At 37.5% G+C, this 26,223-nt stretch overlaps 1 protein-coding gene across 10 annotated transcripts in view; it reads left to right on the top strand.

The window, feature by feature from the left end:
* Positions 1-26,223, top strand: part of adgrb2 (adhesion G protein-coupled receptor B2) — a 1,037,854-nt gene that overhangs the window by 661,326 nt on the left and 350,305 nt on the right. For all 10 annotated transcript variants that reach the window (XM_039740905.1, XM_039740908.1, XM_039740904.1 and 7 more), the window contains one exon: positions 20,159-20,202. In XM_039740905.1, the coding sequence (XP_039596839.1) occupies positions 20,159-20,202 (44 nt within the window). The remainder of the gene's footprint in view (positions 1-20,158; positions 20,203-26,223) is intronic.

Genomic DNA, 26,223 nt, shown 5'->3' on the forward strand with positions numbered 1-26,223 from the left:
CAGGAATCAGCTCTGAGCCCTTTCTTATTTGCAATGGTGATTGACAGGTTGACAGATGAGATAAGACAGGAGTCCCCTTGGACTATGATATTTGCTGACGACATTGTGATCTGTAGAGAGATTAGGGAGCAGGCTGAGGAGACCCTGAAGAGGTGGAGATATGCTCTAGAGAGGAGAGGAATGAAGGTCAGTAGGAAGGCAGAATACATGTGTGTGAATGAGAGGAAGGTCAGTGGAATGGTGAGGATGCAGGGAGTAGAGTTGGCGAAGGTGCATGAGTTTAAATACTTGGGGTCAACAGTACAGAGTAACGGGGATTGATGAAGAGAGGTGAAAAAGAGAGTGTAGGAAGGGTGGAATGGGTGGAGAAAAGTGTCAGGAGTAATTTGTGACAAACGGGAAGAGTGAAAGGGACGGTCTACAGGGTAGTAGTGAGACCAGCTATGTTATATGAGTTGGAGACAGTGGCACTAGCCAGAAAGCAGGAGACACAGCTGGAGGTGGCAGTTAAAGATGCTAAGGTTTGAATTGGGTGTGATGAGGATGGACAGGATTAGAAATGAATACACTAGAAGGTCAACTCAGGTTTGAGGTTTGGGAGGCAAAGTCAGAGAGGCGAGATTGTGTTGGTTTGATCATGTGCAGAGGAGAGATGCTAGGTATATTGGGAGGAGGATGTTAAGGATAGAGCTACCAGGCAAGAGGAAAAGAGGAAGGCCTAAGCGAAGGTTTATGGATGTTGTGAGAGAGGACATGCAGGTGATGGGTGTAACAGAGCAGGATGCATAAGACTGGATGATATGGATGAAGATCATCTGCTGTGGCAACCCCTAATGGGAGCACCTGAAAGAAGAAGAAGTTGTATCTGGGTAACAGTGTCTTATGTTTTGTATTTTCCTGCTACAAACAAAGTTCCCTCTGGGATGATAAGCTAGTCTACCTAACCTAAGCTAGATTTTGGGCATGGCTTTTATCCCCAGGTATTAAGAGTACTCAACTGTTTGTACTGACAACTATATCAGTATATCTGCTGCGTGTTCTTAAGTATATTTCCAAGTGGTGCATTTAAATGTAATGTTATATTTGTTCACTTTAGTTGCACTGTACTACTGTCACCAGTCTGTGAGAGACAAGCTAGTGAGAACATGTAAGGTTGAATGTTTCCCCAGTAAAGCAATAGTAAACTAAATAGTAAAATAGTAAAAATAAACAGTAAAATAGTAAAATCCTGTTTTGTACCCAGTGCTGCAGGACTGGATAAGCAGGTGATTCATCGTTTCTCTGCATGCCTCATAATAAATAAATGTATATATACCGGTAATCATTTAAATACAATAAACTGAGTAGAAAGTAATCATTAAATATTATTTTTAAAGTAAATGCAAATAATTACATTGGTAACTCCAGAAACAAAATCTAAGATTCTTCAACGTATATATTATTTTGATATTTGGTTTATATCTTACTATAAACTAAATTATTTATAATATGCAGATTGTAACTCATATCTACTTGTTGAATAGACACTGATGTTCTCTGGTAATTGCTAAAAAAACAATTTATTCAAAGTGAATAAGGATTATTTTTAAATTTAATGCCAGGTTTCAGAATTAATGAGAAGCAGAGTCCAACACCAAATGAGCAACAATTCCCTTCTGGAAAAAACAACTCAAAACATCTTCATAGTGTGAGAATTGCTAGGCAATTGGAAGATGGTGGGGGAGCTGTGTTTTGGAAGATGTGATTTGATTGGCTGTCTAGTGAGTTCCAGGCTAAGAATAAACACCAATAGAGTGAGAGGAGTTGAATGAATAGCGAACACATGAATGAAACTTAAGCATTTGAGCACGTGAGCCCCTTACTAATTATCACACTGAAGGATGAATCTTTACCTGGAATACATGTTGTTGCAGGGACTCACTCCAAGTCTATGTGACTCTGATTAGATTAATTGGACACAGACAACAGGTTTACAGATGAACACTGGTTCCACTGCTGACTTTGTCTATTAGCTCAATTTTAAAAATTACATGTGTGATTTTTTTTAAGCATTTTTTTCTGACTGTGCATTATTTTCATCAAAAAAGTGTAGGTAAGCTAAAAATATAATATTAGTTTGGGTGTTTGAATACTATAATCGACTGGCTCCTTGTCAAGGGTTGTTGGGTACCTTAAAACTGAAGTTTAAGGAATAGATAACAATACACTGAGACCTTGAAATGAATATATTGATTTAGAAAATTGATGGATGGAAATAGAAGGGAGTAAGGCCAGGTGGATTGGAGGTGGATTCAAATTGTTCTATCATGGTGTGGATGGGTGGAAAAATGGGGTAGGAATTATTCTGAAGGAACAGTATGTCAAGAGTGTTTTGAAGGTGAAAAAAGTGTCAGGCAGAGTAATGATTATGAAGCTGGAAATTGGAGGTGTGATGATGAATGTTGTTAGTGCATATGCACTGCAAGTTGGGTGTGCAATGGGTGAGAAAGAAGGTTTTTGGAGTGAGTTGGATGAAGTGATGAACAGTGTACCCAAGGGACAGAAAGTGGTGATTGGAGCGGATTTCAATGGGCATGTTGGTGAAGGGAACAGTGGAGACGAAGAGGTGATGGGTAGGTATGGTGTCAAGGAGAGGAATGAAGAAGGTCAGAGAAAAGTGGATTTTGCCAAACGGATGGACATGGCTGTGGTGAATACGTATTTTAAGAAGAGGGAGGAACATAGGGTTACATACAAGAGTGGAGGATGATGCACACAGGTAGATTACATCCTATGCAGAAGAGTTGATCTGAAGGAGATTGAAGACTGCAAAGTGGTGGCAGGGGAAAGTGTAGTTAAGCAGCATAGGATGGTGGTCTGTAGGATGATGTTGGAGATCAAGAAGAGCAAGAGAGTGAGGGCAGAGCCAGGGATCAAATGGTGGAAGTTGAAAAAGGAAAACTGCAGGGTTGAGTTTAGGGAGGAGGTGAGACAGGCACAAGGTGGCAGTGAAGAGTTACCAGACAGCTGGGAAACTACAGCAGATGTAGTAAGGGTGACAGCAAGAAGGGTGCTTGGCATGACATCTGGAAAGAGGAAGGAGGAAAAGGAAACCTGGTGGTGAAATGAGGAAGAGTTTACAGAGGAAGAGGATGGCAATGAAGAAGTGGGATAGTCAGAGAGATGCAGAAAGTAGACAAGAGTACAAGAAGATAAGGCACAAGGTGAAGAGAGAGGTGGCAAAGGCTAAAGAAAAGGTGTTTGATGAGTTGTATGAAAGGTTGGACACAAAGGAGGGAGAAAAGAGCATGTATCGATTGGCTAGACTGAGGGACCGAGCTGGGAAAGATGTGTAGCAGGTTAGGGTGATACAGGTTAAAGATGGAAACATACTCACAAGCGAGGAGAGTGTGCTGAGCAGATGAAAAGAGTACTTTGAGAGGCTGATGAATGAAGAGAACGAGAGAGAGAAGAGGTTGGATGATGTGGAAATAGTAAATCAGGAATTGCAACGGATTAGCAAGGAGGAAGTAAGGACAGCTATGAAGAGGATGAAAAATTGAAAGGCCGCTGGTCCAGATGACATACCTATGGAAGCATGGAGGTGTTTAGGAGAGATGGGTTGGAGACTGTGGCACTGACCAGAAAGCAGGAGATAGAGCTGGAGGTAGCAGAGTTAAAGATGTTAAGATTTGCACTGGGTGTGACAAGGATGGATAGGATTAGAAATGAGTACATTAGAGGGTCAGCTGAAGTTGGACGGTTGGGAGACAAAGTCAGAAAGGTGAGATTGCATTGGTTTGGACATGTGCAGAGGAGAGATGCTGGGTATATTGGGAGAAGGATGCTAAGGATAGAGCTGCCAGGGAAGAGGAAAACAGGAAGGTCTAAAAGAAGGTTTATGGATGTGGTGAGAGAGGACATGCAGGTGATGGGTGTAACAGAACAAGATGCAGAGGACAGAAAGATATGGAAGAAGATGATCCGCTGTGGCAACCCCTAACAGGAGCAGCCAGAACAAGAAGAAGAAGAAGAAAATTGATGGATAGTAGGAGACAAGATATGTAGAATATTGAAAAACTACCTTTAATTCTGGAAAGTTTTTAAAGACTGTATGAAAATGAGGAGCTCCTGCTGACTGACAATTTCATAAAATTGCAACTTCATCAGTAGATATTATTTTTACCTTGTGTGAAAATTACTCAGGTTTCTGCATTCTATGATGGGCTTTCAATATCACTTGACTAATTACAGGGTTTAACTGTGTGGAAAAAGTGCAATTTAATTCAAATTCACTTTTCTAAAAACTTTCTACCAATTATAATTACCAATTGTCTGAGTGCATGATTTTAACCTGACCTATTCTACTCTTAAATCTGAGTATGGCTAGGATGCAGGAATCTGTGTCTAAATTATGCGCAATCTCTATGTGAGCGGCTCAAGTTGTTAAACAGGTGACGATTACTCCATACCTTTTGACTAAGCTTTGTCCACTTTTGACAAAAAAAAGGACCAAAATAATTGACTCCAACATTAGTGAAAGGTGGTTTGTTTGGTGCTAGGGCGATCTTCTGGCAAATCTGCCATTTTTTGCTCACCTGCTTTCGCATTGTATTTTCTGCACGTAGTGCACTTTGAAATAATTTTTCTGATAGATTCGTTTGCTTGAGGTATCCAGTATTTTTGCCGTAGTTCTGCTAACAAATAATTACGTCCACAGTATCTATGTTTTTGGTGAAGATATCTAATTAGGAGTGTAGCGATATGTGAGATTTTATGAACAATTGCAGTGTGCTTGGCCTCCTTTGGCATAGCAGATTTGCTGAGTCTTCCTCTGACTCTTGTGATAGGTTACGGGTTTTTCTCGCACCCTTGTACCCTCGGACCACACGTCAGACACCAGATAAAAGTCCAATCATAGGATTTATTATAATAATTATGTGCACAAAGCACGCTCCTCTCCACAATTCTCCAATAATAAATCACAAAAATACAATAAACCAATCCTCCACTCCCAGACGCTTAGCCACCCTGCCTCCCAACTCAGCTCATTGTCTGGGAGCTCCCACAGTCCTTTTATACTCCCTGACCCGGAGGTGTTCCTGCCCAACAGTCCACAAGTCCTTATTCCTTCAGGGTCAGGGTAAATAGTCCTTTTCTTTTCAACCTGGAAGCCCGTCGCTCTTCCTATGACGAACTTCTGGGTCATAGGGCACAAAGAACTCTTCGGTCCTCCCAGCAGCTCCCTCTCGTGGCCCCCATGGCATCCAGCAGCGCGGTGCATAAAAACTCCATTGTCCGTGATGCCCTGCTGGTCTTCTGGGAACCTCCATGCTGCAAGGAGGGCTCCACCTGGCGGCTTGGGGGTATTGGCCGGGATAAACAGCCGGCCATCCTCCATACTCTTAATATTCCTTCTTGTAGAACTGGATCCAGTTTGATGATTTTACTACCTTTCTTTATAAGCTGATTTTTACATAGGGCTTTAACTTCTTTTGGGTAAGCTTGTAGTTGACTGAGGCGAATAAGTTTGTTTTTTGCTTTAGACAAGTCTTCTAGAGACAGTGGCTTTAGTCTCATTGATGATTTGTATTCCTTCATATGTTCTGTGATTAATGTCTTTTGTTTTTCTGGGCTGTGTCCAGATTGGCTTACTGTATATTGAATTGCCTTTCTTTCTCCTTTCAAACGCAATAGCACTTCTTTAAACCTAAGGAACCAAGCTATTGCTTTCTTTAAATTGTACCATTCTGAATAGTACTCTACAAGTCTATTAATTGGTTCAGTTTTTTCTTCTACACTTACAAAATTTACTACACACCCTTTGATTTCCGGATCGTCGCTAGTAGACTGGTCCAGTTCATCTGGTCTCTTAGGCCATTCATGCTCTGGTTTGTAGCAGGAAGTTTGGGCTTTGTATCCAAGCCTTACTTTTGATGAAGCTTTCTATAGTCAATCCTCTTGATGCCTGAGAGTGATTGGTTCCTCTCTGATTCTTGTAAGAACTCCAATGAGTGTATTAGTTAAATCAGGTCTTTTCATTAACTGTTCATTTAGAGAAAAACTTTGATAAGTGGCTGTATAATCAAACACCACTCTTATTTTTTTTCTTTGGATGATATACTCCATGATGAGGTATGTACAACACTCTCTCTTTTTCAAGGGTCCGCTGTTCAGTGGATACCTTGATAGCATATCCTTTGTCTAAAATATCTTTCATTAAAGTTTTGTAAACCTCATGGAATGTTGGATACTTTTTAAGTTTCCTTTTAAGTCCTATAGCACGTTGTTCTGCAACACAACGGTTGTTTGGCACTTTGTTTCACCTTTAAAAGGTAGGGTAATACAATAGTGTCCATCCATTAGTTTTGCAGTATCTGAGGCTATGCGCATGAATTTAATGTCTTCCTGTGACATTTTTTCCTTTTCCTCACAGCTGCATTCTGGAAAGTCTGTATTGTATTGCTGGAGTAAAATTTGCTCATCCTCTTTTATTGTCACATAATTGACTGAACATCTTTTTAATCTTTCATTGTCTGACTCCTTTGTAAAGCAAATAACAATCCATCCTAGAACTGTTCTCATTGCAAAAGGCCCGTCTCCTTCGCTATGTATGATTTCAAATGGCTCCATGATTTTATGGAACACTGTGCCTATTAACAAACCTACTTCTGTATTTATTTGGGGTAGATGCACATCTTTAAGGTAAGGCCAGTTTATAATATCTTCTTGAGTAGGAATTTTATCTTTATATCCAGGTATAACATGTGCTGTATGCACCTCTGGTAAGTCATAAAATGTGTTTTCTTCTAGCCCACAGACTTGTATGCTGGATAAGACTTTACATTTTAATGGCTTTTCTGGATTTTCTAAGGTGTCGAGATATAGGTGCGACTTTCTTCCTGAAAGGTTTAATTGCTCTCGTAAGCTCTCTGTGCAAAATGTGGCTGAGTTACATGAGTCTATTAGAGCATATGTTTCAATATATTTTTCGTTCCCTTTGGACTTAACTTTAACTGGAACCGCAGCTAAAATGAATTTTCCGGCCCCGGTAGCTATACAAGACTCTTTCAATATTATGGGCGCATTTGTAGAAGTAGTGCCTTTCTATTTCAATTTAGCGCTCTCTTCTTTAAGAGGTTTAGTTTTATCCTCAGAGTTCTTTTCTTTATTTATATGTAAAATAACTGGGTGAAAATGGGAGCATATGCTGCATTTACTCTTTTCTTCACAATTTTTGCAAAGATGTCCTTGTTTTAGGCATTTAAAGCATAAGCCCTTAGATTTTAAAAAGTCGATTTTACTTTCATAAGTTAAATTCTGGATTGCGTTGCAGTCATTAAGATCATGCTTTTTATCACAGAAAAGACAGCGCTTACCGTGTATACGTTCAGTCGTCTCCGTTTTGTTTCCCTTTCTTACGGTAGCAGCAAAATTTGAGACAAAGTTGCCCTTTCTGATTGAAGTTTAGTTGTAGCTGAGTTGGACGGCTTTCTGTCATCTTGGGGATGGTCCTCCATTGAAGCGTCATAATCGTTGTGACTTCCGTTCACACTATTGATACTTTCATTGGGTGTTAGAAATTTCTTCCGACTCCTGTATTCAGATGCCATGGCTATCCCACAAGGTATTGTACTTAAAATCCTTTGTAATTTATACAGTCTCACGAAAAGCACTAGCTTTTCTAAAAACTTTCTTCCAATTATAATTATAGATGGGTAGTTTAACAGCTTTGTTTCAGAGCATATTATGTACTGAATCAATTTACAGTAAATTAATGAGTCATTTTTAGAGTCTCATATGGGTAGCACTACTGAAAACATTTTTTTGACCTACAAAGATATTTAACTGTGAATATATAGCAAACTTATTACAATAATTGTGTTTGCCAGTATCTAGTACTTTCAGCATTTCCAATTAGATCTCATTCACTTCTCTGACCTCTTTTGGAGCTTTTAGTCAATACAGCAATGTCAGCCACAAAGACAAACCCAACCAATGATTCTGTTACAACGCCTATCGAATTGAGAAGTTGTTCAAATTGCTGCTTCCACTTTTCAATGACATTGCCAGCTGAGGATAATGTTTTTCACCCAAAGTAGAAAACAGTCTCTGTGATATCTCACTTACCCTGGGGAGGTGGATCACACTCCTCAGCCTACCTATGAAAGCCTATACTGTGGTACTGGAAAAAAGACTACATGCTATAGTTATCTTGAGATTCAGGAGGACCAATGTGAATTTCATCCTGGCCATGTAACAGTGTACCAACTCTTTGAAAGGTTATGGAAGTTTGGAAAACCTATCTACATGTGCTTTGTGGACCTGGAAAAAACATGTGACCATATACCCTGTGGTATCTTGTGTAAGGAATTAAAAGACTATACGGTTTCAGGGCTGCTCTTTAACGTGAGCATTGGACTCCACTAAAGGTATGTCTTGTCTTCCCACCTGTTCATAATTTTCATAGACTGGATAATAAAAACATAGCTTAGCTTTGGAGAGTATCCAGTTTGTTAAACCTAAGAGTTAAATCTCCTCTGTTTTCTGATGACATCATCATGTTGGCCTAAGTCTAATCTCCAGAACACTTCACAGCTGATTGTAATGCAATTAGGATGAGAATCATCACCTCCAAATCTGAGGTCATGGTGTTCTTACATAGAAAAATGACTTAGGCTCTGCAGGCAAGGGGCAAGCAGCTGCTCCAAGTCGAGGAGTTCATGCACTTCAGGGATTCCTTAACAACTAAAACAGAGATGATTATGAGATCAACTTCTGAATCAGTGCAGCACCAAAAGTGTAAAGATGTCATGTCAGATTGGTGTAGTGAAGGCAGTGATGCTGTCAGTTTATTGGTTAGTTTACATCTTTATCAAAGTCTATGGACATCAGCTCTGGATAGTAAAGGAAAAAATTAAATTGAAAAGGAAGTTTCTTTGCAGGGTTGATACGGTGAACAGCTAACAGGGCTGTCAGGAAAACAATTTGTGGGGTTGGGGAGGTGTTATATTTTGGTTTCAACCCCTCAAGAGAAGCTTTACTTTGAGTTTCAGCTGTGCCAATAAACAGTGAGGTAGAAATAAATACTCACAAATTAAATTTACAGTAGTACAATAAAATCAGTCCCATTTTTAGTTTATCATAATATTTTATTATCCTACTGTATTAATACCTTTTGCTCAAAAATGATTTCATTTGGTTGTATTTTTCACTTCCTCCAAATTGATTTATGGATCTTCAGGACAACATATTTATACATTTTAATGAAAGATAAATGTGCTATACAGTCATATAAAAAAGTTTGGGAACCCCTCTCAGCCTGCATAATAATTAGTGTACTTTCAATGAAAAAGATAACAGTGGTATGTCTTTCTTTTCCTAGGAACATCTGAGTAATGGGGTGTTTTCCAAACAAAGATTTTTAGTGAAGCAGTATTTAGTTGTATGAAATTAAATTAAATATGAAAAACTGACTGTGCAAAAATGTGGGTACACTTGTAATTTTGCTGATTTGAATGCATGTAACTGCTCAAAACTGATTACTTGCAACACCAAATTGGTTGGATTAGCTCATTCAGTATTGAACTTCATAGACAGGTGTGTTCAATCATGAGAGAGGATACTGTATTTAAGGCAGTAGCGAGTTGTGCTTCCCTTTGACTCTCCTCTGAAGAGTGACAGCATGGGATCCTCAAAGAAACTCTGAAAAGATCTGAAAGAATAGATTGTTCAGTATCATGGTTTAGGGGAAGGGTCCAAAAAGCTATCTCAGATGTTTAAACTGTCAGTTTCAACTGTAAGGAATGTAATCAGGAAATGGAAGGCCACAAGCACAGTTGCTATTAAACCCAGCAGGTCTGGCAGGCCAAGAAAAATACAGGAGTGGCATATGCACAGGATTGTGAGAATGGTTACAGACAACCCACAGATCACCTCCAAAGACCTGCAAGAACAGCTTGCTGCAGATGGTGTATCTGTACATCATTCTACAATTCAGCGCAATTTGCACAAAGAACGTCTGTATGGCAGGGTGATGAGAAAGAGGCCCTTTCTGCACTCATGCCACAAACAGAGTCGCTTGTTGTATGCAAATGCTCATTTAGAGAAGCCAGATTAATTTTGGAACAAAGTGCTTTAGACTGATGAGACACAAATTGAGTTATTTGGTCATAAAGAAAAGCACTTTGCATGGTGGAAGAAGAACACCGCATTCCAAGAAAAACACCTGCTACCTACTGTCAAATTTGGTGGAGGTTCCATCATGCTGTGGGACCGTGTTGCTAGTTCAGGGCCTGGGGCCCTTGTTAAAGTCGAGGATCGGATGAATTCTTCAGGATAATGTTCAAGCATCAGTCACAAAGTTGAAGTTATGCAGGGGTTCGATATTCCAACAAGACAATGACCCAAAACACAGTTAGAAATCAGCAAAGGCATTCATGCAGAGGGAGAAGTACAATGTTCTGGAATGGCCGTCACAGTCCCCTGACTTGAATATCATTGAAAATCTATGGGATGATTTGAAGCAGGCTGTCCATGCTCGGCAGGCATCAAATTTAACTGAACCGGAGAGATTTTGTTTGGAAGAATGGTCAAAAATACCTCCATCCAGAATCCAGACACTCATCAAAGGCTATAGGAGGCGTCTAGAGACTGTTATATTTGCAAAAGGAGGCTCAACTAAGTATTGATGTAATATTTCTATTGGGTGCTCACATTTATGCACCTGTCTAATTTTGTTATGATACATATTGTATATTTTCTGTTAATCCAATAAACTTAATGTCACTGCTGAAATACTACTGTTTCCATAAGGCATGTTATATATTAAAAGAAAGTTGCTACTTTGAAAGCAAAAATAAACAAAAATGCAAAGAATTAAGAGGGCTTCCCAAACTTTTTCATATGACTGTAAGTCATATCCACATTTATTGAAGTTCAGAAGCTCAGCTTCTTTGCTACACAAACAATTCATACTCAAAACAAAAATAAATTGCAGTAATGTACTTTACCCCCAAGCTGATTCACAAATGTTACGAAGTTACCAAACAAGAATGTCTGAAAACTAGGTAGTGTTTCAATATGGAGTAAAGTGGATGGATGAGAGCCAATGTGTCGCTTTTGCTGTGAATTAATAGTCAGTGTAGTTATCTGCCTAATCACAAATTATAATTGGTTTTAGGATGCAAGTTTAAAGAAGGGAAAATGTTCCAAAACACCTCCGTCCAATACTGAGGGAGCATAATGGTTCAGCAAGTCCCAGTCAGCACTGTCCTTTACTCTTTTGGCTTCTACTATTACAAATACCAAGTCATTTACTCCTCTTTCTATAAATGTCACGTTCTGCCACAATTGCAAATATAACAATATTCATTCTGAAATGCACATTGAAAAAAAATGTAATTTCTAATTAGGAATCTTTGATACCACATTAAGAAGAGGAAGAAATGATGTTTTATTGAACGTCTATTTTTTATGTGAAAAATTGTATTGCTTTCCATGAATGCACTTTTTAATATACTCCAGATTTACAAAATAACCCCATCATGATTCCAGTCTTCCTTTTTCTGCTTGCCCAGCACTGTAACCTTTTGTCACATCATTAAGCCAACTGTTATTGAGCTCCCAGAATTCAGTTTAATTTTATTTAATGCTCTTCATAGACCCATTGTGTGGAGTGCTGCACAGATACTTAACATTCACAACAGACCACACATTTAGTAAGTGATAAGAATGTCAAGTTTTCTAAAGGCCAAAAAACATGTTGAAGAAAAATAGAACTCCAGGTAAAAATAAGTTTAGAGGAGATACTTACCTGAAGGTTGAAGGCTTATTTTGTAATTCTCACCTCATTAGAAGATGGTAAAAATAAATAGCAATAGTACAGCTGGGGTTGTGCAATTCCAAAGACTTTACCTTGGTGGTAGTCTAATTCTGAGTCTAGCTTGTGATGGCACAGATTTTGTCATGCTCAGTGGTCTGAACAGATCACTTAGCCAAAAAAGGAGTGAAGCCAAACACCTAGGAGAATAAAAGGGTAATGGTCCCTTATATGCCACTTGATATGGTGGCTGCATTAACACAGCTGTAGCAAAAAACAAAATGATCTAACTGTATATAATGACATTTTAAAAACTGACATTTTTAAATCAAATGCTTAAAGTTATCCAGTGTCTAAGGGGGTATTATTAAAGATACCTCAATGGCCTAAACTAGATGACTATGAATTAAAACATAAAAAAGTAAGTAAAGCTCCATGTGAAATCTGCTGTCTAATGCAAGTTTTGGCTAAACAAAATACAACATGATAAGTAACTAAATGCATAATCATTCAGCGCAATGTCGCAGTTTGAACAACATGCTAACATCAAGTTAATGTGCAAATTAGGGAAATCAGCTTCAGATAAGCTAGCAGCATTATATTGCATAATTTGATTTCTCACTCTCCCCCTATATCACAATATAAATAATAAAATATATTAGGTATAGAAATTAAACCCCAGGGAGTACACATTTGGGGGGAAATGTAAACAGTTTATAAAATGTTACATTAGATTAACTATACAGCAAATGTGATAAACGGCACAGAGATCATCAGAATGGTACAAAAGGGTAAATGAAATAAAGACTGAGTTTTCAGGAAAGAAAAATGGGAGATTTTCCGCATCTAACTGAGTCACACTAGTGGAGTTTCATGGATATGCCTAGCATAAGAGCTACAGTACATATGGTAAAAACCATAAAGCAAAAAAGAGCATTTAAAGTTTAATAGGAAAGGTTTGGAACGATGAAAAGGAGGAATCTGAAGATAACAACTGTTGGGTAGGTTGCAATAAGACAAGCAACAATGACTTGTGCAGCTTAGACTTGTGCAGCTTTCTAAGTTGTTAGTTGATATTTCATGGTGATTTGATACTGAACACAAAGCTAATGTGTTCATGTTTTATGGGGGCTAAAGTACTCATTATATTTTCAACTTGTACGTTCTGCTTGGTCATCCGTTGATTAATACCCAAAAATATGATACCATATCCTGTCTTAAATTTCAGGCTAAAGTGAGCATTAATATATTTTGAAAATATATAAATATTTCAATATTTTCCCTTTTCTTAAAAGATGAAGGTCAAGTCTGTCTTACAGCCAAGAACTGCCTGAATGAAATGAGAAAGTTCTTTGATTCAAGTGAATACATTTCAATGTGTTACAGCTAAACAACTGAAGTTGCCCAGTGGAGGAACTGAATCCATCACATAATAATTATGAAGATAAAAAAAGAGGCTGCATTTCACGCTATTCAATAAGATGGGAAGAAAAATGCATGCTGTTAATTCACACGTCACAGTGTTTTTCTATTTGGCAAAGATGTTGTTTCATGCCTTCAGTTTCATCGTTAATTGTAATATTTTGCACAATGAGCCATAAATAACAGATTAACTGTCAGCTTCCAGACTTTTGATTTTTATTAAAGAAGCTTCTAAACAGAAAATACTTTTGTGGAGTTGTTTGGAATGCTTTTATTACATCTTTGCCTGCCATTTCAATAGGAAAAATTTAGTTTTAGGCCATCACTTCATGCAGCCTTCACTGAGTGACTTTCACTGTAGCAGAGAGACACTGAGTTTTAATTAATATATGAAAATAAAAAATCAGGAATATTTATTTCACAATGTTATGACACTGGTTTTACAATTTCTATTATTATTACATTATGTATTTGGAAGGTGATATATAAAATAAAGTTTTTGGTTCACCAAGATGTCAGCTCTCTTTTCGGACATGGATACCTTCTGCCTGTGTCTGTACAGGTGCCGGTCATAAAATTAGAATATCATGACAAAGTTGATTTATTTCAGTAATACCATTCAAAAAGTGAAACTTGTATATTAGATTCATTCATTACACACAGACTGATGTATTTCAAATGTTTATTTCTTTTAATTTTGATGATTATAACTGACAACTAATGAAAGTCCCAAATTCAGTATCTCGGAAAATTAGAATATTGTGAAAAGGTTCAATATTGAAGACACCTGGTGCCACACTCTAATCAGCTAATTAACTCAAAACACCTGCAAAAGCCTTTAAATGGTCTCTCAGTCTAGTTCTGTAGGCTACACAATCATGGGGAAGACTGCTGACTTGACAGTTGTCCAAAAGACGACCATTGACACCTTGCACAAGGAGGGCAAGACACAAAAGGTCATTGCTAAAGAGGCTGGCTGTTCACAGAGCTCTGTGTCCAAGCACATTAATAGAGAGGCGAAGGGAAGGACAAGATGTGGTAGAAAAAAGTGTACAAGCAATAGGGATAACCGCACCCTGGAGAGGATTGTGAAACAAAACCAATTCAAAACTGTGGGGGAGATTCACAAAGAGTGGACTGCAGCTGGAGTCAGTGCTTCAAGAACCACCACGCACAGACATATGCAAGACATGGGTTTCAGCTGTCGCATTCCTTGTGTCAAGCCACTCTTGAACAAGAGACAGCGTCAGAAGCGTCTCGACTGGACTGCTGCTGAGTGGTCCAAAGTTATGTTCTCTGATGAAAGTAAATTTTGCATTTCCTTTGGAAATCAAGGTTCCAGAGTCTAGAGGAAGAGAGGAGAGGCACAGAATCCACGTTGCTTGAGGTCCAGTGTAAAGTTTCCACAGTCAGTGATGGTTTTGGGTGCCATGTCATCTGCTGGTGTTGGTCCATTGTGTTTTCTGAGGTCCAAGGTCAACGCAGCCGTCTACCAGGAAGTTTTAGAGCACTTCATGCTTTCTGCTGCTGACGAACTTTATGGAGATGCAGATTTCATTTTCCAACAGGACCTGGCACCTGCACAAAGTGCCAAAACTACCAGTACCTGGTTTAAGGACCATGGTATCCCTGTTCTTGATTGGACAGCAAACTCGCCTGACCTTAACCCCATAGAAAATCTATGGGGTATTGTGAAGCGTAAGATGCAATACACCAGACCAAACAATTCAGAAGAGCTGAAGGCCATTATCAGAGCAACATGGGCTCTCATAACACCTGAGCAGTGCCACAGACCGATCGACTCCATGCCACGTCGCATTGCTGCAGTAACCCAGGCCAAAGGAGCCCCAACTAAATATTGAGTGCTGTACATGCTCATACTTTTCATGTTCATACCTTTCAGTTGGCCAATATTTCTAAAAATCCTTTTTTTGCATTGGTCTTAATTGATATTCTAATTTTCCGAGAATTTGGGACTTTCATTAGTTGTCAGTTATTATCATCAAAATTAAAAGAAATAAACATTTGAAATACATCAGTCTGTGTGTAATGAATGAATCTAATATACAAGTTTCACTTTTGAATGGAATTACTGAAATAAATCAACTTTGTCATGATATTCTAATTTTATGACCGGCACCTGTATATTCTCTTGAGACCTTGATTTTAAAGATAAGCAGACAATTTGACTTGTCTGTGGGCTGTTATTCCAGAAAGTGCCAATTCCAACAGGCCAGGATTAGTTTGAGTGGTTGACCTGATGGAAGGATAGAGGTTTATATGCTATAAAGTGGAATAATTATTATTTGCATGGCCATCACAGTGTGTGTGCACAGACATGCAACACCATGAAGCCATTTTTGTATGTAACGGAGTTGGGTACATGGAAGGATTTCAGATTTACAGCTTTTTACTTGTTTGTTCTTCAAAATGTATGTTTTTGAATATTTAAAATGTTTACTTTGAACCATTTGAGCACATATGTTTTTGCTGCTTTTTATCTCTTTAGGAGATATTGGAAATAGGTAGGCATTCAGGTCTGACCACTTTAGGTTTGGTAAGCAAAGGAACTCCTGCAGGCTGTACAGTGACTATAGCTCTTATAATTAAAGGTTCAGTATTACAAACTGCTCTGTTTTCCTCTTTAGTCTCACTGCTGCAACCTCCCAATCATTTCATTATTTATTTTTTACCTACTGAGTAATTGCATATAATTACGAAATACTGTCAAGACAAATTTACAACACAGATCTAAAGCTGAGAACATGTTGACAACTGCCACGGTCAAAAATTGTATTTTCTATTACTTTTTAGTAATTTTCATAAACAGCTCCATTACAATAAAATATGCATTTGTGTTAACATATATTCATTTGTACTTTGTATAAAGATTTTAGATGGCAAATGTTCCAATAATAGTCTACAATTCATGATATTACATAATCAATTACTGGCTTCATTTTTGACAAAGCCAGTAATTAAAGAGAATTTTGATAAGACTCTGACTATACCTTTCTTGCCTTTGTCTGTGGATAGTGGTCTGATTACTGGACTCAAAACACAAATAAATGGACAAAACTCATTTTACAAAACAAAATGAGACAATTCATCAGTAACAAATATTGTTAAAAAGTAGTACAGTCAACCCTCATTTATCGCGGTTAATCTGTTCCATACTCTGCCACGATAAATGAATTTCCGCGAAGTAGGGTTCTTTATTTATAAATCGAATATTTTCGCAGTTAGAGCATAGTAAACCTGTTTATGATTTTCTAAATACATTTTCTAACATTATTAGAGCCCTCTAGACACGAAATAACACCCTTTAGTCAAATTTTTAAACTGTGCTCCATGACAAGACAGAGATGACAGTTCCGTCTCACAATTAAAAGAATGCAAACATATCTTCCTCTTCAAAGTGTGCATCAGAGAGAGAGAGAGAAAAGCAAACAATCAATAATCAATAGGGCTTTTAAGTATACGAGGCACCGCCAGACAAAGCAGCTACAAGGAAGGCAGCAATGTGAAGGTATTCTTTCAGCATTTTTTAGAGGAGCGTCCGTATCCTCTATGCAAATAGTCTCTGTGTAAACAGCCCCTCTACTCACACCCCCTCCATCAGGAGCAGAGAATGTCAGAGAGAGAGAGAGAGAGAGAGGCAGAGACAAGCAAACAATCAAAAATCAATATATGCTGTTTGGGCTTTCAAGTATGCGAAACGCTGCACGGGAAGCATATCGTATATCACTGAGGAGTTTTATTTAATATGTAATACGTGCTCTGATTGGGCAGCTTCACAGCCATCTTGCAATAGCGTCCCTTGTATGAAATCAACTGGGCAAAGCAACTGAGGATGCATGTACCATAAATTAAAAGACCCATTGTCCGCAGAAATCCGCGAACCAGCAAAAAATCTGTGATATATATTTAGATATGCTTACATTTAAAATCCGTGATAGAGTGAAGCCGCAAAAGTCGAAGCGCGATATAGTGAGGGATCACTGTATATGAAATTATAACACAGAATTGAAAGTTCTAAGTTCAACATATTTTTTTTTTAATTTAGAGCGCTATAAAAACAAACAAAAAAAAAAAACTAAAACAGCCCAGATTTTTGTTTTGTCATTGATTTTACAAGCTTTTTTCATACAGGGTTCTGTTCATAATACATGGCTCACATAAATGAGATGCAATGTTAAGTTATAAGAATATATTATTTGCCTTTTGTATATAGGGTTTGAGTTGAGTGTTACATAACTTATTTAACAATGATGTTTGTTACACAGTAACAGTTACACTGTGCACATGAAATTATTCTAAGTATTCTGAGAAATTATTCAGGTGTGTACATTCATGTTGTGTTGATCCATGATTTCTTTCCTTAATGTAATTTATCCATCAGATTATGTGCTTTTGCCTTATGTTTTACACGAAGATTTTTTCATCCATCACTGTAGTCCAGCTAATGTCCAGGAGTTTAGATGTGGGGATCCACATTCTAAAACATTTTTTTCTTCAACTTCTTTAAGGCATAAACAAACTGACACATTTAGCTGCATTCTGCTTTTTAAAGAAAGGGCATGCATTCTCCTGTTTCAGTGACAGTTCATTTTTGGACTTTAGTCAAAAATCTACCGCTTTGACACTCATGGGTGCCTGAGAATGCCCAATGAAACTAGCAAGAAGCCATTTGCTGACTGTAATTCTCAGAATGTATTTAGCTCCTGGTGTCTCTTGGTCCCCCAGGGTTGGCGGGCATGTTTGCATAACTGGATTACCATGCCATGGGAGGAGCTTATTTATCAGATGTTGGTTAATATTCATTTGTGACAAGTAAAGGCCGCAGAGTCAGTTACGCTAAACAATGTAAATGACCCCAGACAACTGTCCACTATATAATGAAGAAAAGAGAAGAGAAGAGAAGAGGCTTTTCTGGTAAAATGGCATGGAAGTGTATTTTTAGCAAAGGCCTTATGTGCCATTGAAAGAGCAGGCAAAGAGAACAACTCCTGTCTTGCACACTTTGTTGGCTATAATTCCAAAGAGCTAAAATTGAATAACTGTAATACATTACTTCCCTTTGAATAACACACTGATGCAATAGTTTTCACTTGTGACTCACAGTTTTTGAATCCTGTGTTATAATCTCAGCCTCGTTACTCTATGCACAATGTTTACATGATCTTCTTAGGTGCAGCCAAGGGATGGAGGAAGTCTAGTTCAATGATATCAGGATCACATATTTGCTTATTGCAGATGACGCGATCCTGTTGTCTTCACTGGGTCCTGACTTCGCCATGAGCGCTGGGGTGGTTTGTGGCCAAATGTGAAGCAATTGGGAAAAGAATCAGCACATCCATGTCTAAGATCAGGGATCTCAGCTGGAAAAGGGTGGAGTGCCCTTTCCTAGTTGGGCTGGAGGAGTTAAAGTATCTAGGGGTCTTGTTCAAAGGGAAGGAAAAGGGGACTGAGAGATCAACAGGCAGATCAGCGCAGCATCAACAGTTAAGCAAACATTGTATTGAGTTGAAAGGGGATTCTTTCAATTTCGATTTATATTCCAAACCTCACCTATGGCCACCAGCTTTGGGTGGTGACTGAAAGAATTACATCCTGAATACAAAACAGCAGCCTTCTTTTAAGTGTGTGTAGGCTCAAGTGTAGATATAGGGGAGGAGCATTAACGTCCAAGAGGATCTCAAAGTAAACATCTGCATAGAAAGGAGCCATTTGAGGTGGTTCGGACATCTGATTAGAAGCATCTCCCTGAGTATGACCATCCAGATGGAGACACTGAGGCACAGCCAGGATACGCTGAAGAAATTACTTCTTCCTGCTGGCCTGGAAATGCCTCTATATCGCCCCAAAGGAGCTGAAAGAGGTAGTGAAGAAAAGAAATGTCTGGGTATCTTTGCTTAGACTGCTGACCCCATGACCTGAGCCCATGTTAAGCAGTAAAAAGTAGATGGATGGTGGATGGATGGATGGATCCCTTCTCTAGGTGAACTTTCTTGAGGGATTCTGGCTTCTTCCAACAACCCAAAGATACATGTGTAGCTTAAGGGAGATTCTGTTTTGAGTAAGTCTGAAATGTACGCAGTGAATCTTGTGATAGACTAGCACCTTGTCCAGGGCTGACAAAATACACCCATCTCCAGTTGATCCTGTTTGAATAAGCAGGTTTATAAAATGAATCAGTTGTTTTCTGTGAATGTACTCGTGAGTGTGTGCGTCTTTGTTTCATGTCTAAATTAAATTTGCTGCCTCATACTTCCTTTAGAAGTACCTCCAGGGAAACAAGTTGAAAAATCTTCTGTCCTCATGGAGTCTATTGCAGTAGATCCATGCAGCTGCTTTGAGGATTCTTTACTCCTTATATAATTATGCTTTATCATTTTTTGTGAATTTCTTTGCTCCTACAAAAATCTAATAGGGCTTTTCAACATTCTATGGACATCTATTGTGACTTCTCCTCTTGAATTTCAAAGGGCTGACTTGATCTTTTGAGCATAATAATTTGGCTTGAAAAAGAAAATCAAGCCAGCCAAGCCAATCTGGATAACTAGTACTTTAAGACAGTGTACATCCTTCTTTGTAGCCTGGGAAAATGATTCAAATATCCTCTTAATCAATCTGCAGATTTATTTTTGGCATGTACAGTACACTGCATATAGAGTGTGCTGGAAAGGTTTTTGAAAGTTCATTTAATTCAGAGTTCTACATTAAGAAAACCTTATGACCTGCTGGGAAGCACATTTTGATTAAAACTATTTCAAATAAGGGTGCATTATTACTGATTAGATTAAGAAAAAGTCTGCTAAACTTGGTTCTTTGCTTGAGAGCAAGGTCACCAAGTCCAGCAGACCATGGCTAGAAATGCCAAAGAGAATAATGACCTCTGAACTAATTTCTCTCATTTTTCTGTTGCCACCACAGGGTACGACTGATCCTCAATGTGCAATCTGGGACTTTTCCAAGACGTAAGTTATTTCCATTTTTTTTTTTTTGCAATTACATATAGTGAAGGATAAGAAGTGTAATAGCAGCTATTCAGATTCCACACCATTGATACACAAATAGCATATATTTTTGTATCTTTAATAATGAATCAATATTTGCTCACTAAAGTACGTTTCTCGTATTTTAAATATGAAAATGCAAATTTCAATGAATGTTTTAAAGCAGTGTATAATTGCATGTCATTTTCTACAAAATGAAGGAAAGAAAAGCAGCTACTCTGTGTAGATTTTCCCTCGTCTGGCATTTGTTGGCAGCGCTGACTACCTGCAGTGGGTGTCTGGAGGTTTTGGAGCAGTCAACCATTCAGAATGAACAATTTTGCTTTGCAATCATCCTGAACCTTGGAAAGTGACAGGCTGACATTAACAGCACTAATTCTTCCCCTCATGATGTGTTAATTTTATACCTCATCTTTAATTCTTTTACATATGTCAAATAAAAGGAAAACCTTCCCCAGTATATCCATATAATCAAAACTGTTGTGTAACTCGCAGACTTCATATTGCTTTTTGAACATTGAGAAAGAACTAAATGTCTGACAATAGTCTGTGAATGTTCAAATTCACAGAAGTAATAAGAACTCCTGTCAACAGGAGCAGCTTACAATGCACTACTAGCATATTCCAAGCACATGTCATCAGCATTATAGGCCCTATTTATATACTAGCATTAAATCTCGAACAGTGTCCATTAATATCAGCTGCTTCATCCAATTGGAAATCTGCATATTTGTAACAACATACAGTAGTAACATATAATGAACATGCACAGGATTGGTGAAGAGGAACATAGTATGCATTACACTTATGTAATGTAAAGCAGCAGTGTTTCTGCATACTGATACTCAGCTTTCCATCTTTTCTTCCCAGACGTAGCAATGAGAGATATGGAGGCATCGGTGAACTTAGGGCTCTTAAGGTTCACACCGTGGTTGCAGATCTCTGACGCTAGCACCTGGTGTTGGAGCTTTAACAGGTTTAATTTACTTGTCATAGGCCATTGCCCGACAGATCTGTATTTAACATTCCTACCCCGCTTTACTTTACTTAAATGAAACCTCAATGTCGATACCCAACTACACCTTACCCTTTGAGATCAGAAAAATATAGGAAACAAGACCACATTAATATTAAAGGATTCAATCTTATTAATTAAAACACACAATAAAATGCACAGATAAAAGATTAATTGCAGATCATATTTAATAAAATACTTTAGCTTGTTGCCTGTTTAAACTATTAGCTTCTATAATACAATCAAAGAATAAGTTGTAAAATAATATTCTTACAATATAATTCAGCAGTGATGACACAGATTCAGACGTCATCATCAGTGTGATCTCTAACTTTTCAAATTTAATTGTGATTTCATTTAATAATTCTGGACACATGTGCACACAAACTCTTACCTCCTAATGAACTTTTTGCCCTGTGGTTTTTTTTTTAAATTTTCTTTGAGTATGATAACACATTGCAAATATAATTAAGAGATACATTTCTTTACATAATTATTAATTCTGTATTTTATATTCTATTTCAATGTTTATGTGATTTGTTAATTACTTCAGCACATTATAATTAGGGAATAAAAGAGTTTGTTTCAAAAGTACATTTTTTGTGCAATACTTTAGAGAGATTCTGGTTTCTGTGGTTTTATCTGATATCCATATCTTCATGGGATCTGGGTGGTCTCCTGGCCTGGAACCCCTACAGATGTTGGTTTTTTTTTTCAGCTTAACTGGAGTTTTCTTTTATTTTTTCTGTCCTCTCTGGGCATCTGACTTAATCATTGGACTGTCATGTAGAGACTTGAAAATCCAATTCTATATTTAAGGGCTCTAATTCTCTTAATGGGTGGCACAGTGGGTCGCTTCCCGGGTCCTCCCTGCATGGAGTTTGCATGTTCTCCCCGTGTCTGCGTGGGTTTCCTCCGGGTGCTCCGGTTTCCTCCCACAGTCTAAAGACATGCAAGTTAGGTGCATTGGTGATCATAAATTGTCCCTAGTGTGTGTGTGCCCTGCGGTGGGCTGGTTTCCTGCCCCGTGTTTGTTTCCTGCCTTGTGCCCTGTGCTGGCTGGGATTGGCTCCAACAGACCCCTATGACCCTGTAGTTAGGATATAGTGGGTTGAATAATGAATGGATAGCTAATTCTCTTAATTATATATTATTTTTTCTTTATTTTTCTTATCTATCTATCTATCTATCTATCTATCTATCTATCTATCTATCTATCTATCTATCTATCTATCTATCTATCTATCTATCTATCTATGTTGCATGTAACTACGTCTTTGACATTATCGTCAGTGGTTTGTTTCCTTGACAATATTAAATGAAAACTTTATTTATGTATTAGACACACCTTTGAGTAGTGAGAAAAGCACTATATAAATGTAAAGAATTATTATTTATTATACTTTTAATTTACGGATGTATGTTCAAGTTAAAATAAAGAATGCTGAACATTTCTATAATATTCTATCCATCTAATTCTTCTAGAAATCTTTTTACTCACTTCAAGATTCCAGGGAGCTAGTATCCTTAAATTATTTCTTCAAATAAAAAAAACATTGCATAATTAGAACAATTAACCAATCAGCTTGTGAGAAATGGTCTTGTAGCCACTTTTCTGTGTTAAAAGAACTGTGGTAGAAAGCAATTGCTACAAGATCCATGGTGTGCAGTTTATACGTTGTTCTGTCATTTAATAAAGGGACAACCAAAAATGATAAATCCTTTGAAGTTTGTGAGACAAGAGTTCTATAGCCAGGTATGAGGACTGTTTGCATCTCTCAGACTGACACAGACAACCTGTCTACAGACCCATATTGTTTTGAAAAACTCATCACAAACTTCAAATGACTTTGTTGGACAGTTATCTTATCTAAAGATCTTGACCATACATTGTTCCTCTCTCTTGTTTAACTAATCTTAGCCTGAATGAACCTATTAATTTTTTACATTTAAGATTTTTCATTTAAAGATTTACCATTGTTGTTTCTTGTCCTAGTGTGTGGATATAAACACAGGAAACTTCAGTTTCCGTATTACATCTTGCCTGAAGAAGGGGCCTGATATTGTAATCTTTTTAGTTAGCCAATAAAAGGTGTCATTTTGCTTGGCTTTTCTCTACATTCATAATGGCTAACACGGTACAACACCCTACTGTAGTACTATAGAACAACTTGAGAAATTCAGTCTTGAAATAAAGCTAAACATTACTAAATCTCTTACTAAATCCCTCTTTATGATTAAAAATGCTTTTTGAAAATTAATTAAAATGAAGAAAAATTGCACAAAGAAAAGAGACTACAATGACTTGTTGTAGATGCTTTTTCTAGAATTAAAGTGCCATGCTGAACAAATGAGGAATGGTAGTGTATCAGAGATATTCTAACATGCCCTTGGGTAATATCAAGCACAAATTCCATTGTATTTTAATAGTAAAGAGAAGGCAAATATTGCAGCAATAATACAATGACTCATTGGATACTTAACAAAAGAGTCTTGTAATTCTCAAAGAAATAGCTATTATAAAGCAGTTATAAAACTGTTTTTTACAACCAGGCAGGTCTTTGAAACATTGTAAGTAATCTATACTACAAAGCAGGGGAAGAAGACATTGCAACAACAATACCTGAACAACACAATACATAAGCAAGCACGTATGAATGCAAAAGAACATTCATATATTTTCCTCCATCAGGAGTTCTGGGTACGCATCCAGGGGCCCATAACGGCAAGGGAGCCATCCTGCTTGATGAAACAATGCAGCATCTGTTGGCCTAAATTATCAAGTTGGTGCTCCTCATGCGATGGAGCGATTGAGTCTCACTCTGTAATCAAGCGTGAAAAATACAGCGCTGCATTAAATGTCCCAATGTCCACGCGCTGCATTGTTAAAAGTATGATCTACATTCTGTTAAGGAGTAAGCCACCCAGTCTTGTGTCTACTGTATTTTTTACCTCTTCAAAATTTACTTGAAATCTTACAATACTTAAAATTTCTTTATGTTCACATGTTAAGTTTGTGAACAGTATTTAAAAAATAAAGTGACTGATCTTTCAAGTACATGATAACTCACAGACAAACACCATGAAACCCTACAGAAATAAAAATGAACTGATAACAGATGACGAGATTAAATCTAATCCCTGATACACAGGCCAGTAGACATATTATAGTCAAGCTACTGGCAAAATAAAAAAAAATGGTTTTACAGCTGTAATTTGAATTAACAGAGTCTCACTGACAGACCGAAGCATAGAGTTGCAGATAGTTGTAGTCGTGAAGCTAAAAAGTCTACAAGAGAGAATGTAGGAGCAAAGTCACTTACTGGACACTTAATGGACAAACAATTAAACTGACCATTTTAATAATTCAGTCTAGAAAATTGCACTCAATTCACTTGTACAAGTACATCAAATTGGGTTAAAACTTAAATCTGCAAAGCATCTGACAGCCACACTTTGCATGTGTGTTTTAGAAGAAAATCAGGTAGTCAGTTGAATAAATATGTTTTTAGATAGACACATGTAATTCTACACAGAATTCCTTTATGAATTCTTTGATAAATTATATTTTGTTACTTATCAAAGCCTGCACATCTTCCAGTAACAAATCATTTATTGCTTCCCCCCAAATCTGCAGCAAGCTGTACTCTTTATGCAAAAAAAAAAAAAAGATTTCTTTCCGTGGATGCTGAAACCCACAGCAGGACATTGGCCCTTTTGTGCAAAAGCTGCAGTGATTTAGGAATCATTATATTGGGAAGCTCATTAAACTCAGGGTAGGAACAGCTTTGTTTCTCTGTCACTCGATAATTCTTTTGAAGTACAGTAAGATAGCAACAAAACTGTGACAGATAAAGAACCTCCTGTGTGCAGTATTGGAGACTGTGCTCCTTGTTATTGGAGATTGTGTTCAATGTATGTGATAAGTAGAAACTGGAGACAAGACCTTTTTTATTAATTTGACCAATTAAAGTACTGTATAATTTAGCAGTATTCCTGAAGTCAACTTATGTTCAGCAATCAATTGATAATCAGTGCTAGAATATGACTGGTTATACAATTTTGTATTAAGTACTATCATTATCATTTTAAGGCCGTGGCCTGAATACATTTATCACAACGTATATTTATGGCATTGATGAGTCAAAATAATACTCCTCAAAAAGAAGATAACCTAAAATTGTTATTATTTTCAACAACTGAGGCCTAAGTGAAGGGTAACTCTAAAAAGGGTTTTCCACTCAAAAACTTTTTAACACAGGCGACATAAAATCAAAATAAAAGAACCTTTCAAATAAACATAGGCATGCCTGTTTGTCACTGATAAATTCAAAGATGCAAAACATATTTTGACAAGGCTTTGCACATTTTACTCCATTTGCAAGGACAGTCAAAAGCAGGTAATCTGAGAATCAGAAGAGTGCATGTTTATAATTTGTGAGCTGCCTAAAGGTTTGTCAAAATGTTTAAAATAATTTAATAAAGTTTCATCGAAGTGTACTGTAGACAATTAATTCATAACATGACATTCTTAGTTTGAAAACCCAAGGTATTTAGAATTGTGGCATAATAATAAAAATAATAATGATAAGAATAATAGCTAATCAACACCTGGAAGTTGTACAAATTCTGCACAACATTCAGTTTCTGAAAAAAGGTAATCGACAAAAGGCAGGTGCCCTAAGCATCACCAGGTTAGTAACAACACATACACTTAAAATAAAATGTGGAATTTTTCAAGGAGATTTACAGTCCTCTCTCCTCTTTTGCCTTGCATTGAATCCACTTTCTACAGTTTTGGCCTCTTGCAATAATACTGTTTGTAAAATTAAAGGTCAATGTCATCTTATTAACCACCTACAATAGACAGATGACCTAATGCTCTTTGCAAAAAGCCCACAAGTTGTTAAAAGGCTGTTAGACTCAGTGGAGACAGTCACCTGGGATGTAGGCATGTTTTTTGTTTT

The sequence above is a fragment of the Polypterus senegalus genome, chromosome 17 (assembly GCF_016835505.1).
Source record: "Polypterus senegalus isolate Bchr_013 chromosome 17, ASM1683550v1, whole genome shotgun sequence".
Classification (NCBI taxonomy): Eukaryota; Metazoa; Chordata; class Cladistia; order Polypteriformes; family Polypteridae; genus Polypterus; species Polypterus senegalus.